The sequence below is a fragment of the Amblyomma americanum genome, chromosome 6 (genome assembly GCF_052857255.1).
Source record: "Amblyomma americanum isolate KBUSLIRL-KWMA chromosome 6, ASM5285725v1, whole genome shotgun sequence".
Lineage (NCBI taxonomy): Eukaryota > Metazoa > Arthropoda > Arachnida > Ixodida > Ixodidae > Amblyomma > Amblyomma americanum.
In genome coordinates this window covers 50,645,399-50,660,481 of record NC_135502.1, presented here as the reverse complement: position 1 = coordinate 50,660,481, position 15,083 = coordinate 50,645,399, and the positions used below count along the sequence as shown (strand labels likewise).

The 15,083-nt window shown below is 45.0% G+C and overlaps 1 protein-coding gene across 1 annotated transcript in view; it reads left to right on the top strand.

Moving 5' to 3' along the window:
* The first annotated feature begins 2,973 nt into the window (after positions 1-2,973).
* LOC144136789 (uncharacterized) overlaps positions 2,974-15,083 on the top strand; it is a 39,197-nt gene continuing 27,087 nt past the window's right edge. Inside the window, exons 1-2 of the mRNA XM_077669416.1 lie at positions 2,974-3,472; positions 13,273-14,264. Coding sequence (XP_077525542.1) covers positions 3,471-3,472; positions 13,273-14,264 — 994 coding nt within the window. The 5' untranslated portion in view covers positions 2,974-3,470. The remainder of the gene's footprint in view (positions 3,473-13,272; positions 14,265-15,083) is intronic.

Here is a 15,083-nt window from a genome sequence, read left to right as displayed (position 1 = left end):
GTAAATCTCTCGGCAGAGCTTCTGAATTCAACTTCGTGGTCTTTTTTATTTTTTCGTCAAAAGACGGGGCGAATTGAAAATGGATGGAAAGGCTGCGAAGTCTTTCGATCTCGGAGAACATCAGCAGTAAGCTATACCGAAACTTCGAGTCCTTTCTCCGTGAAAGATTTTGTTTGTTTTCTTCTTTTCGCTGTTTTCGACTCAACGCTAATGGGAATGCGCATTCCGTGGAAGCAACGAAGGGCGATATTGAATTTTCTGGTCGGGTCACCCGAAACCAGTAGCTGGTACCGCAGTGCTGCAAAGATTAAAATATTAGAGATAAAAAGCTGGGGGCCTATCGAGTAAACAGATAATCGTTCAGATGCATGCTTTTGATTAAATGCGCTCGAGTGATCAAGACAGATCTGGCTTAGCATGGCAAGTGGCTCTCGGGCTTCCAAAGTTTTGCCTAGCCTAATCCATAGACAAACACCGAAAGAAATTGAACCAGAGAAGGGTAGTCTGGAACTTCGGCCTTTTGAACTGGGGCTTCTCGCGCTTCAGACTATCGAGTTGTGCGAGTTTTGCGAAGTATCGCATGGGTAAGGCTCCGCTCTCGAAAACCTATATCGCGTGCGTGAGAGCATGCGATATCGTCGCGCAGAGAGGAGTTTGGTTCAGCGGCCGTATTTTGCAAAAACATTTTATCACTTTATACTTCTGTACCCCTTCCATTGGTTGCGACCGGCTGTGAAGTCATGTCTTATTGCTAACGAGGTGGGCTAAATTGGATATCCAGGTAACGCTATATTCCGCGCATATTTGTGTGTTCCATTTTCGCGTATTGCCAGCGCAATAATGAGTTGTGTACATAACCATGAAGGCAAGTTTTGTTTACATTTTCTCTAGTCCTACTTCCTAGCTGCCACCAGATGCGCTGTCTTATTTTCTGGGCAAAAACAGTATCACATTTGCTTTCTATTTGTTCCTGTTTGGATTAATTTAGGAATGAGTCATCAGCTCAAACAACGCATTTCAGCTGTTATCGCCGGACTCAGTCGGTCAGCGCTTTCGATGAAACAGAAAATGACGCCGGATAAGCACAAACTTCCGTTATGTTATACTGACTTCTTCGTTATACAGAACAAACTCTCTAATCTATGTTATCTGGAAGCAGCTAGTTTCTCGCAAATTACCGCAGTCATGCGTTTGGAATTACATACCATGACCCGAACTGTTAAAGAGAAAACTATTTTGAAAGTTCTCTGAAAGGTTAAAACGCAACACGGGTGAGATACACGTGAGCTCCGGTCCGACGACTGCCAACCATGGGTCCAGTGTCATCGCCACCAATAAATTTTTCTTTGTGCTAAACAGCTTAATTTTCAAGTCTTCGTCTGCATGTCGGAATGATAGTCATCACAGCCACATGGACTTGCTAAAATATGTGCTGTCTCAAATTTGCTTTAGCACGACTGTTTTGTTACAGATGTCTTTGTCTAAAGTGGATAGATGGCCGACAAAGAAAGAACGGTAACGTCACGCTAGAACTTAATTTTTTTTTTGAAGAAAAAGGCAGATCAGGCTAAACCAAGCAACAAAAGGCAAGCGGACATCTGAGATTTTGCGATGGATTCTGCGGGGTCAGTCTCTGTCTACTGCAACCTTCTCTGAACGACCTAACCTTCTAGCGCTTCTTTTTTCACACATTTCCGCTGCATTTTTTTAAATATGGCAATCTGTAGCAGTGTTTTGTAATTACTCGCATTCTGTATCATTCAAGATTGAGAGCTGCAGCTGGGGATGTAGAGACTGATAGCCAATGCAAAGCGCCGCTCGCAAGCTCTGATATCAAAGGCGTTGCGGGCCAACGGCAGAATAATCGAATCAGCAACGAACCTTCGCAAGATACGGGTCCTGGCTCTCTTGATTCTTATTGAAGTATCAGCACATTTACGGGGGAAGTAAGCAATATATTTTTCTCCCTGGGCCTTAAGTTTTGTACCGAGAAACAGATTTTAAACATTTCATCGTTCACCTAAATGCAAATTTACAATTTACTCTTTTCGACGAGCCGACTGTTTTTCGAGTTCCTACTTGCGATGAACTAAGTGCTGCGTCATCGTACACCGGGCTCTCTTCCCAAACGGAGGAAACCCGAAGTGTTCACGCTTTTCGTTTGACGAAGACGTCGCGTTCCCGACCTCAGGGTGTCGCTGATGTTGTCCTCGGACAGGGGGCTTATCCAACTTTCACCTTAATGCAGCGTCTTTTAATATCTATTAGTTAAAAAAGAGAGGGGAACAGCCTAGGAAGCAAAACAAATTAAAGATCCCTCGTGTTTGCTGCAAATCAATTTCACTGCTCCCGTGGGAAGTTTTCGTCTTGAAAAGCTCGGACGCGACAGAGGAAACGCATATCTGGCAACTATGCGTACCAGGAACCACGCGTTTATCACAGGGAATACCGCGACGTAGAACAATGAAAAAGCACAAATCAGTATCTGCGGGAGCAGCGGGCGGATACGAATGAAGGATCAGTAGAGCAAGCGAGACGGCAACGGCCAAGAAAACTAAAAGCAACGTGCAGAATTGTCCGTGTCGCTGCTCCGCTTACGGTCTGTCGCGCATGAAGAGAAGCACCGGGGTGGCGCGCGGCACTAACACACGCACGCGGCACGTTTCCTTTCTCTGTCTCTCTTTTTTTTTTTGGCACCTCTCAACAAAAAAATATCCTGGCAGCAGGACGACAAGACGGAGCTTCTCTGCACTGGGGCTGACGAGATTCCGGGAGCACAGGGAGCAACCCTTTCCTCCTACCTTCTCTTCCTTCTATAGCGCACCCTCACACTCCCGCCCGAGCGGCAATGGGCGTCCCGCACCGCAACCTCCGCGCGCGCATCACCTTCTCCTCGCGCATCCTCCTCTCTTCTCCTCTCTCACCTCGCGCTGCCAACCACGCCAAAGCTCCGAAGCGCCCCGCCGCGTTCAACAGAGCTTCTTATCGGCGCGCGGACTCCGACGGCGTGCAGTCGCTTTTCGAGCGGACGGCGTGGACGTAGCGGGGGAAGCATTGCCTGCTCTACTGAAAGCGCGTGATCCCCCCCGGCGTGCTGAGTGCTTTAATGTTCCGTTCCCTCTCCTGCTCTCTTCGGACCCCGGCCGCGACTGACGAGAATCTGCTTACCTTTGCGAGTGTCTCGGCGTCCCCGAGCTAGCCTGTCCAGTGTCACGGTACGACCTCGTGAGGGACCCTGGTTTCTTTCCTGTGCGGCTGCAGAGTGGCATGCCGGACGCTGCTCCCATCGTTCACTCTCGTCGTCTCTGTCGGATACTTGGAAGCGGCGTCAGGGGTGTCGCATTGGCGCTCCCGGATTCCTCGGCCCCGTGTTAGATGTGTTGCCGTTTTGTTAACTTCGATCCGTAGTTCTCCAAAAGCTGTCCTCCTGGCAAAGTTTTGCGGAGACTTCACTGCACAACTTGCCTGCCATGTAAGTGAGCTTTTATGAGTTTGTGTGGAAAACGGAACTGAATAACTGTAATCTTGATTTTTTACCGCGACGTGGTTAAAAACTGTATGAACTTTCGACCAAATGAAAATAATTTTTAATGTTCAGAAGGAGAAAACGCTGCTATTTTTTTGGTAGTTATTTCAAACAAGAATAATTTTCTTGACGAGATGCCTATTATCTTGTTCAAGAGGAGGCGGAAAACATTAGTTCCAAAACATGTGTTCTGAACCTGCGCTCTTTTAGAAAGTTAGCATAGGATACGACGGGAGTCGTGGTGAGGGCCGACACTTCTGTTATTCTCAAATTATTCAAATTAGAGCGTATTTTTTATCTTGAAGTCGCGCTTGGCGCTGAAACGCTGTGGGTTGTGTTAGAGTTAACTTTAACTGCGCTCTATTTGGAGAACATGATAGGGCGCTACACTAGTTCTACTTGCAGATTTAAGAAAAAAGTTGTTGATTACGTTTCTGAATGCACCAACCACGCTGAAGAGTGCGTTTTGCTTTTATGTGGAGGTGATTCGTACTGGTTGAAGCATTTATTCCAGCAGCCGACGTTTTGTACCCTTTCAATCGGTTAGAATTTTTGAACGAGTACTTTAGTTCGCATAATGAACGTATGCACCAATGCTTAGAGATTTCAACGAAAAAAAAATTGGGCTCTTGTTATGCTTGGAAATACGGTATTAATGGCTTCGTGCCAATCACTTTATTGCCGTAATAATTACCATATGCCTCACATCTTTCCAAGCACAGAGTGCACGCTCAAACGTTTGCTTAATTTTCGCAAACGAACACGAAAGGGATTTATTATATTTTCTGGTATCTTCTTCTTTTTACAATTTTCATTTATATTAAATATATGACCATTTTTGTCAGTAGTACTGCCGAGTGCCCACTGCAGTGATGATTGTATGTATATTTGACGCTCCCGCCGCGGCGGTCGAGTTTTGATGGAGGCGAAATTCTAGAGGCGCGTGTACTGTGCAATGTCAGTGCACGTTAAAGAACCCCAGGTGGTCGATATTTCTGGAGCCTTTCACTAGGCCTCCTTCATAGCCTGAATCGCTTTGGGACGTTAACCACCTATAAACCCAAACCTATATTTGAGGCTTATGAACTAGCGAAGAAAGGCACAGACGCGATGAAAGAGTAAAGCTGGGACACATCCATTATACTTACAACATAACTATTAATACAGGAGCAGAACTGTATATACACATTCATTGTCTTGTCCTACTGGTACCAGCTTTGGTGTGTCCTGTACTCGTCTCTAGCGTCTATGTCTTCGTGTGCTTGTTGCTGTCTCTCATTCTGACCGCAAAACATGCGCAGCTAATCGCTCTGGTACTTACGTAACTTTTGTGGCCTCATTTAAATTTCTTATAAATTAAGAATTATGTATTTCTTTATTTAATTCAACATAAACTGGACTACCGCGAGAAGATGTGTTAAAAGGACTGGAAAACTGTCCTCGAGACACAAGCAGATCTTTATTTTTGTGCACCTCGCGCAAATCCTACATGGCCAGGAGGCCAGCCAGGGCTCCTGCACAAGAAATACCCTTCAATCTACCACGGGCAGCATTAGGAGCGTCGAGCACAAACGAACTGCCGCTTTTTCTCAGGTCTCGTGTGTGGCATAAAATTATTCCGAGCAACGAGCTGCCGACTTAACTGAAATCCGCATGCATAGCATCGTCGACTTCAGGCCCGTCCGTGGTAATACCAGCGCATTTTCATCCGGGTATGATGTGTCTGCCCAGTCGAAAAAAACACAAAAAAGAACAAAATCTTGCTCAAAACACGACGGAATATTCTGTCGTTCTGTTGTAACGATAGATTTTTCTGCGGTAATGAAGTATCTTTCTGTAATACTGCGCTATATTTTTCTGCCGTTTAGAAGCTATGACAAGGGACAACACAAGAGTACAAAAAATTCTCTAGTTACTACAAAAATTTCTGTTGTTACTACAGCTTCAAAGCCAAAAAGCTTTAGAAGTGTCTGTTGTGACAACAGAAAATTTTCTGGTGCGTTTGCCGAAAGGGTGGTATACCATATGTCACTGGCGTGCGCTGAGATGGTCGATCGTGATCTGTTCCGAAAAGACCAGGATATTATGATCACTGGCCGCGTTTTTATCGTCCCACGCACCGTCCCATCTTTGATACGAAAAAAACTGCCGTCCCAAGTCGGATAATGGCAGCACACTATAGCTCATCCGCTTTTTATCTCAAAGTCAAGGAATGGCCTTTTCCGCTGTGGTGAAAGCATCGCCCTTTGCATGCACGCACAGAAAGAAAGCAAGTAGCCAGAAACCATTGACAGGGTACAGGAAGAGGAGCAGAAAACGGATAGAGATAAGCAGGGGCAGAACATTACAGTCGTATCTCATTTCGTATAGGGCGTACGTAAGGAGCTGTTAAGCATAATGAAAGAAACGTCATCTTCCGTCGAAGGCACGGAAGAAAAGTGTTGAATTTCATGCTTAGATTTAGGGAAGAAAGTCTTCACACCAGCTCTGATGGTTAGAAGAAACCAAGCTTCAACTGAAGCGGGAAATTAAGAAATAAATAACAATAATAATCAGACATTTTGCGCCGCTCGTTCGCGTCGAAGCTGTGCACGTCGCAGTTTTCCGGTCACTTAATCAGGCAGTTTAGCAACTACGTATGCCTTGCACGATGTCTGAAATAGTTCTGCTGATTTCTGCAAAGGGAGTGATCTTCAGCATTTTTTTAAATGATAAGGCCACAATGAATTTTTAACGGAGACATTTCGCTAACCCTTGAGCTTCTCTGTAAGAATGTTTCACAATATTACATGAGTCGTATCGAACACTCCCGTGAAGCAAACTCGCCCTTTCTTTGTTTCTGAGTAAGCCCTGCGCAAAGGCGGGGGCGCCAGGCCAGGACAGCGTCAGCAGGGATGGCCCAGCCCTTACAAGAATGGTCTATAGATTGTCTATATACTTCTTATAGCCTCCATTGCCTTCCTTTACATATTTATTTTTGCCTATTCATAATCTATAGACTGTCTATAGATAAAAGTCTACTAAAAGTTTATTGCCATAAATCTACACATTGTCTATAGATGTTCTATAGGATTTTTATTGTCCATAGACTGTTCTCTACAATTTGCCTTTAGAGAGTCTATAAACTTTATAGGCAGAAGTCCATAGACAGTCTATAGACCGTCAAAAAATTTTGTAAGGGAGATCTCGTGAGATGAAATCGAGATCTTTGCCATGTGCTGCACCGAAGAGAGGAGTGAATGTGGGAAAAGGCGTTTACGACCAAGTCGTCAACTTTAGGATGCTTCCCGACAACGGGGATATTAGGCGAGTATGTTCTGTAGTGTGGCACAAAAAAGCAGTCAAGGCTCAGGTAATGCATAGGTAAAGGCGCTCATTGCACACTATTTACGACATGGTGACAAATAGGAAAGAAAGAACTATAAATACGAAAGAAAATAAAACAGAAATTCTGCATTGTAGAGTTTAAGCATAACACTCCGGTATGACAGAAGTTGGGCTCTCATCCCTAAATAATTTCAATATGGAATTTATTCCCCGTGGACTGTTGTGCGTAGAAATAACAAATAGCTTGAACAGTTTCTGCGATACAAGTGTTCGTTCAGCTGTCCTTGTGTTGTGGTATTCAAAACTGTCGGGAGATAACCAAAGTCGCCGGTAATCTCTCATGTTTAAGGCAGTTTAATTGCAGATAAATACATAGAGTAGCCCGAAAGATGCTATTTTCTTTACAGAACAGTGCACTTCATGACCACTCTGAAGAATCCTTTATGATTTTGAGCGAAGAAATTTCGCTTCGCCGTTTCAAAATGGGAAGCAACCTGAAGATTGTAGCCATATAAATAGAACTGTGAAAACATTATGATTATGAAATAACCTAATAGGTACAGTAAGCGTTTATGAAAATTGCAATCAATCAATCAATCAATCAATCAATCAATCAATCAATCAATCATCAGTTGAGAACTAAGAAAACAAGGTTAGCAATCAAGAAATCAATTAAACAGTGAAACAATTAATAATTGGTCAAATAACTAATGACTTGGTAAATGAATTATATATTGAATGAGATAATCACTAATACGAGAATGCCTGACAACCCGATGGTCGCTCATTTCTTCACTAATCACTAAGAATTATCTCCCGAATTATCCCATGAACTGAGCCTAAATAGTGCATGTGGTTGTGAAGAAAGCTCACATGATCCGTTTTTTTTTGTTTCTTTTTTCACGAAGTAGTGCTCACAAAAAAATCTGCGCGGAGGTCCAGAAAAATTTTGCTTTCCCATCTGGATGGATCTGCACACTGTTAGAAAGTTAGTACGGAGTGAACGCTGTCAAGCGCTCAAGAAAGCGACAAAGCTTACCGCAGAGACTATATTAACATTCATCATCAAATCATTATCAGAGCAGTTTTATTCATACTACTAGTAAAAAACACATGATACTTTATTTTACTAATACTGTTTGCATAGCTGCATGTTAGAGGCTATGAAACAATGACTCTCCCGCAGTCACCGCACAACTATCTGGGGACCATGGAGCGATTAATGAGGTGCATATAAATGTGTTACATGTGTAACAAGAATCCATTGTCGTGACTGACAAAGCTGCTCTTGCGTAATTGATTTTAGTTGCTAACCACTGCGGCTTTCGTTAGCCATCATCCCTCCGCTGTGACTCTGAAAACAATTCAGAATCAAACTATTTCTTTTAACGTGCAGTTATTTGTATAAATTGCATTACGGGAAACAACGTTATGATCTCGTTAAGTGTCACGGTAATGCTGTGCTTGTGAGCCAGTTAATGATAAAATGTTTCTACATGGTTGATTCGGCTTCCATAATTTCGTTTTTTGTTGCAGCAGATTGCATATCTACCTCATTCCTCTCGGAGCCAATTCTAAAGGCTGAAGCACTAAAAATAAACTAAACAACAAATATTTGCCGCATACTCCACAGGATTCGCTCGTATAAAGACGCTATTTAATCAGGAACCACATGAAAGCTGGGCAGACATACTCTGCACCGTATCTATACCGAACCCCGACTGCCAACAAGAAAGACTCTAACCAATCTTGAGCCCCACTTGCGCAAAAGAGGTTTTGCGAACGAACGCTTCGGGAAAATGGTCCTTTATTTCTCAGTTTCAAAATTCTCTATTCCTTCTAAAAATCTAGAGACTGCATTATACTGAGAGAAGCCGAGCCTTCACGGAACCTCTCCATGCGCCCTTCAGAACCCATTATCGCGCGCCTATCTATTTTTTAATATACGCTTCCGGTTTTAAAGTGCGCTATAAATAGCGCGGCGTGGAGAAACGTGTAATTAACTGCAGGCTGCATTCTCTGGCCAGGGTCTTTCGGCTCCGGAAACTGCTCCATTTCGGGTCCTTTCTGCGCGTTCGTAGCGCGCAGGGCTGTCGCATGCGCGCAGTGTTATTGCGCCAGAAGATGGTGAGTCGGCGCACACTTCCTCCGCGCTCAATGAATCCGGCCGTAACCGTTTCTTGGAACAAAGCCAGTTCATGAGGCCCAGTTCCTCTAGAGCGGAGGAGAAGACGAGCATAAAAGAAGACGCTCCGTAGCCAGCGGTTCGGCGCCTGGAACGGAACGGCACAAACCTCTTCCATTCGCAAACATTATTTTGGAGTCCTCGTTTCGCTTTGTAGATTGCCCTTGCAGCTCCTCTTTCGTTGGCGCCGAGAGGTTTCCGTGGGTCCCGCGTCTGTCTCAGTTCCCTGGCAAAGAGCTTCACTTACAGTGAGCTGGATAGCAGTGGTACTGCTGTGCCATGTTTTCTATCCTTTTGATAAAATTGATTAAAAACGAGGAATTTTTCTATTTTGCAGCATTCCTCATTTAAGGTCCATTTTTACTTTTCGGCTGCTATTCTTTCTCCGTGTTTCGGGACTCTTGCGGCGACGTAATGTCCTTAAGCGTGTGCCGAGAGCATAGATTATCCCATCTCGTTCGTAATGAGCTGCATCTGTATCTGATTGGCCCATTTGGCAGTCCAGCTACGTTCGTAGTTTTTTTGTTTCAAACCCTCTCCCCGAGCATCTTATGCATCTCTTGTGTTTCGAACTCCTTCTAGCCTTGCCAGCTCCGAACTGCTTGCACAGTAATAAGAAACCAAAAATACCTTCTGGGATACCATGGTGAAGTTAGCTCACTTACACAAGACAGTGTGAAACCTCGTTTCGTTTAGTAATTAACACACCACCACCGCTCGTACCTTTCAAAGGCTGTATTGTTTGCAGGGGAAATTTGTAGGAACGCCACCAATCACATGTGGGAACGAAGGCTTCAAGCAATTGTGTTCGCTTCGCACCATCACGATTGGCCGTGTCTCGATACCATGAGCTCCTCGCATAATACGTCACTAAAGGTTTTACGGAACATATCTTCAAGGTCAATATGAAGTGATTAACGCGAAAAACAAAAAAAAAACAACGGTAAGGTTTTAACGTAGCTAAAGCAAGTAGACATGAGAAAGCATGTGTTTAGTCTGGTTGGCTCATGGTATTGCATTTTTGGTTCCCCGGAACGTCTGACGACGATATTAGATCGATAGTTCTGTTAGCTGATGAAGACGACGATGTGCAATGCACGGAGCGAGAGCGTGTTTATTAGGTCGATAGTAGTATTAGTTGATTAGTTGATGAAGACGAGAATGCGCAATGCACAGCGCGAGTGTGTGTTGCAGTTTAACACGAGCCATCATCGGCTGCAGCGTACGTTGATGTAACAGCTATACACTCCTAATTTACGCTTTTCTCAGGCTTCGTTGCTTATTTGTGTTGATTTGCCACCGCTTTATTGTTTGTAGATAGCGGATGTACATAAAATATTGCATCAGCGCAATAAATAGCATGTTAAAAAAAAACAAATAAAGCGCTGATAGTGTGGTGCTGTCATGCAGTGGACAGCGAGGGTTCGCGCCGCCGAGGGTTCGAATCCCAGTCGCGGTAATATTTAATTTGTTTCTTTACGGTTTGCCCAAGGTCACCCTCACGGTCAAGCTTCGCACAAACTCGATGAGCCGGTTAGACCTCGTGAAGTAGTGCTTTCGCGCTAAAAACCTGTATACTTCGAACGGATCTAATCCTTTAAGCGCACCGGGAGTCCATATTGGTTTCTTTTAGGGTTCATAAACAGGAGTCTAATAATCACAAAGAAAGTAAACTATGAAAGCACGGCCGGGTTTAACCGCGCACCCTGTCCGCAACGTGTTCGCCCCATAGCGATCCAGCCGCCATCGCAACGTCTCGCTTCTCTTGTAGCGCCATTCTTATTGGGGCGCTAGAGACAATTTCCGCTCGAAACAGCACCGGATTTCCACCCCCTCTTTTTTTTTTATCCCCGCCGCCAAAACGGCGCCTCTGGAATCGATTGTTTTGTCCTTCTTTTGGTGGTTTCCCGCGCGTTTGCTGAAAGCACCAGCGTTGGTTTAGAGAGTTCACTACAGCTTCACTGCACTGCAGAGCGCCGCGTTTGTGTTTATGGTTCACTGAAAACCCCTATCCAGAACCGCCCATTTTAAAATTAAAAAACAAAAATCGGAGTGTCCCGTATATTGAATCATGGCTTCAAGAAAAAAAACGAAGGCCAACGCATAGCTCATGGATAAAAAGAAATCAGTACACTGTATGGAGCCATGCAATGCGAGTGTATTTTTTTATATCGCGCACCAATAAATAAATAATTTGAAACAATTGAATAAATTAAAATGAGGGCTAAACACCTTGATATCGTTTGACCTTCTGAAATTTTCTTTTTTAGTTAGTTGCAGCCATTGTTAATTTTTCTTTTTGTTTTCGTTTATTCATTTATTTATGAATTACGTGGAATGGGCGTGAAAAAAGTTGAATGATTAGTGGTTCGTGGTTTTGGTGTCTGTGGTTTAAGTCTTCTGCTTTGTCCCTCCACTTGAAGAGTAATAAAATATTCGATAGTGAAAATAATCAAATTCTTTAGTTGCTCAGTCCAGAGCTTTAAAATTACTCGAAAAGTTGTTGAGCGCTTTACAGGAACACCTGATTAAGTTTTTGAAGCAGAATACCTCTAACGTAGTTCCTTTCTCTGGGGTTTTCAGGAAGGTCTTTGTACATTAAAGCAAAACATAAAAAGGAAGGACATGATCTGGCATTTTTGTATCTAGATTACTGTGCTCTCTTGTGTATGTTCAACGAAAGATTCTCACAGTCTTTTCGTAAGCAAGCGAGAGCCCCTTATTTGCGGCGGGCACAGACGCCCGAAAGGGCGTTGAAGGCGACGAGACGGATGTCTGATTCATGCGCAATTAAAGTTTTGACTCATAGGGTTCACAGCGTACATATCTGAGTAATCGAGTTCCTAGCTGGAGTTGGCTGGGCTAAGCGGCCCAGCCTAGTCGAGCGCGCGCTACTTGTGGATATGGCCGAGCTCGCATGTCCGTGCCTGAAAAGGCTGTGGGAAGTCGTTAAGATGCGACCGTGTAAGCTTTCCATCTTAAGAACGACGTTGCCGATGTGGACACCCGGGGCCGGCTTTGGGAGCCGGCCTGTCAGTTGGCGACAGACCACATATGGGCTCCATAATGTGAATGCACGCACATGGATGAGGGCGCTGCACTTCAGGAGGCAACTGCGATATCAGTTTCCCGCTTTTCTAAGAAAAATTCACTGACTTTTCTTCTTGGTAAAGTTACAGAAAAAGGAACACGATAAGAACTAGCTGTCAACAAACTACTAAAGTAGTTGCTTCTGAACGTGCCCTACGAATTCGGAAATAGCTACAAAGCTCGCAATCCCGTGGGCAGCTTGTGATGACGTCACAAGGTCACGCTACCTAGGTGGTCCACCTGCCACCAAAAGGGGCCACTTAGTTGGCCCATTAATGTTGTTTTAAGGTTAAGCAGGTTTCACACAAAAATCGGCAAAATCGCTCAGTACGGACTTGAGTGCCAGCACTTAAATTACAGACGCTGAACCAGCCTGAAATGGTGGACTTGCTTACCCTGCGACTGAGCTATTCAGCTTCTAAATCGGCCAATCTCTGTGGTCTTTTCGCGTCATGCAGAGCTGCCTTTTTAGACCAAGCACACATAATCGGTAGTAACGCGTGTTCTTACTAAAGATATATATTGATCGCAAATTTCTGTATAAGCCAGATTTGCTCTGTGCACGCTTTTCGGCCGGGAGTGTTTCATGAAACAGCTATTCGCCGTAGGAACCAAAACAAAGCGTGCAGGCGGATGGCTTCTTTCGCGTTTTGTGACCTCCTTTCGCGGTTTCGTGTACCCTGTTGGCCGTTAGCAAAGCGAAACGCCAAGGCTGTGACAACCAAAAACATTGGCACGGCAATGCCCTTTATGCTAACTTGGTGCATTATGTTCTTTTCGTGCTTTCATGGAAGCCCCCTTTTTTATATTATTGTCAGTGATGTTATAAACGCGGGTGTTGCCAACGCAGTGTTCTAAGATCTCGCGTGCCCTGCAAAACGTCTACAAGGAGATATGCATCGTACATTGCTGGTATAAGATAAGAGCGTTTGCGGATAATAACTGAATTAAATTTCGCAAGGCAAGAAAAAACGGAAGAGTTTGAAAGTTACTTCAATCTTAAAGATGACGACCTGTTAAGTCTTGTAATGATTATTAAGCTTATAGTGATTAGAATTACTGTTATTAATATTTCGATAGATTCAATGACTTTGCACAAAGTAATTCGTTCACTGGTGTACTCTTGCCTCTTAATTTTACGCAGGTCTTATAAAGTTTTACTTCTGGGCGCGGTCTTGGTCATCACGGCGACGCATCCAGCTGGCTCAGATGACGCGGTTCCTGAACTCTGCAATCTCGTAGGCCAGCCTATGTACTGCCGCTGTGACTCCAGCGCCACGAAAGATGAAGTGATAGACGTTACCTGCTACGTGGGACGCAAGCTTCCATCCGACCACATTGTCTTTCAGTCATTCGAGCGACAACCTAGCGTAGTATTTGTAGCGTTCACTGCGTTCGGTAACGAATATAAGCTTGATTTCGTTCCGACAAGCGCACTACGTTACACGCCACAGATTGAGCGGCTGAAGATATCCCAGGCTGAGCTCGGAGACCTCAAGCCCCGCTCCTTCCACAACCTCACGCGACTGGCCCTCTTGTCTTTAGACTCTAACGAGATAACGAGCCTAGACACTGAAGCAATCGCGGACTTGCCACGCCTCAAGAAACTCGAGCTCGGAGACAACAGGTTGAGGAGGCTTCGAGTCGGATCACTGAAGAATCTGCCATTGCTGACTCATCTGTTTCTGGAGCGCAACCAGTTGGAGGTCATCGACGATGGTGCTTTCGAGGAGCTGGGTGCCCTCAAGGAGCTGGAGCTCAGTGACAACTCCATCGAGAAGCTCACGGAGCAGAGCTTCCGCGGCCTTTCCCACGTCACGCGTCTCGACCTGTTCCGCAACAAGCTGACTCGGCTGGAGGCCCGCGTCTTCAGCGGCATGCCTCAGCTGGCGGAACTGGACCTAAAGTACAACGCCCTGTCCGAGGTGGACGCGCTCGCCTTCGAGGGTCTGCCGCAGCTGACAGTGCTCTACATGTCGTACAACCGGCTTCGCGTGCTGCCCGCGCACATGTTCCGGGGTGCGCCCAACCTGGTGTCCGTGGACCTCTCGCAGAACCAGCTGCTCACGCTTACCTGGAGGACGGTCCAGGACCTGGCCAAGATTCACGCCGAGTCCTTTGACATGAGCCTCACTGGTGAGAGGACCCACTCAAGCTTTCGTGCTTGCTTTTTGTACTCTTTTTATAAGTTTCGTTCTATTAGCAGGAGCAGAGGATGGTGTTGCGAATGTGAAATGCACGTTTATGAAACAAGAAATACCTTTTGATTTTCGAAAGGCGATGCACTCGGACATTCTCGGGTGAATATCAGCTGCTTATTTGTTTCGAAAACTACTCCAAAGATATTATTTTCTCGCAGTTAAACAGCGCTTCATGTTTAGACAAATACAAAGAAAGACATGACACAATGGGCGCTGACTACAACTGTTAAGATTGCTATCGCCATCCTTTCTCTAGAATCCTCGCTGGTCAAGGCATGGCCTCACATGACGCGATGCAGCTTTCGAGGCGAGGTAGCCAGATTGTGTAAAGCAGGGTTCCTTGGCCACGTGTTAACAGCTGTGGCCGATGCACTGCTACAGAAATTCAAGGGAAGACCAAAGAAGACACGGAGACCAGAAAGAGTCAAAAAAGCCAAACCAATGGCGATGCCGTACATTTATAAGGCGTCCTACAATCTAAAAAGGGTAGACAACAACTACGGTGTCCCGATGGTGTTGTCGGCGCTATGTAAATTGGCCAAGATGTGCGCTAAGGTCAGCAGTAGTGGCCGTACAACTGTCGGCTGTGGGGGAAAAACACGCTAAGCCCTTCGTTTGGTGTGCCACGGGTGTGGTCTATGAGTTCCTCCTTTCTTCTCGCAAATTTATATGTTGGCCAAACTGGGTGTTGTGTTAATGAGCGTGCCAGGGAACATGAAAGAATGTTGGTAAACGCATCAGACTAATGCATGAA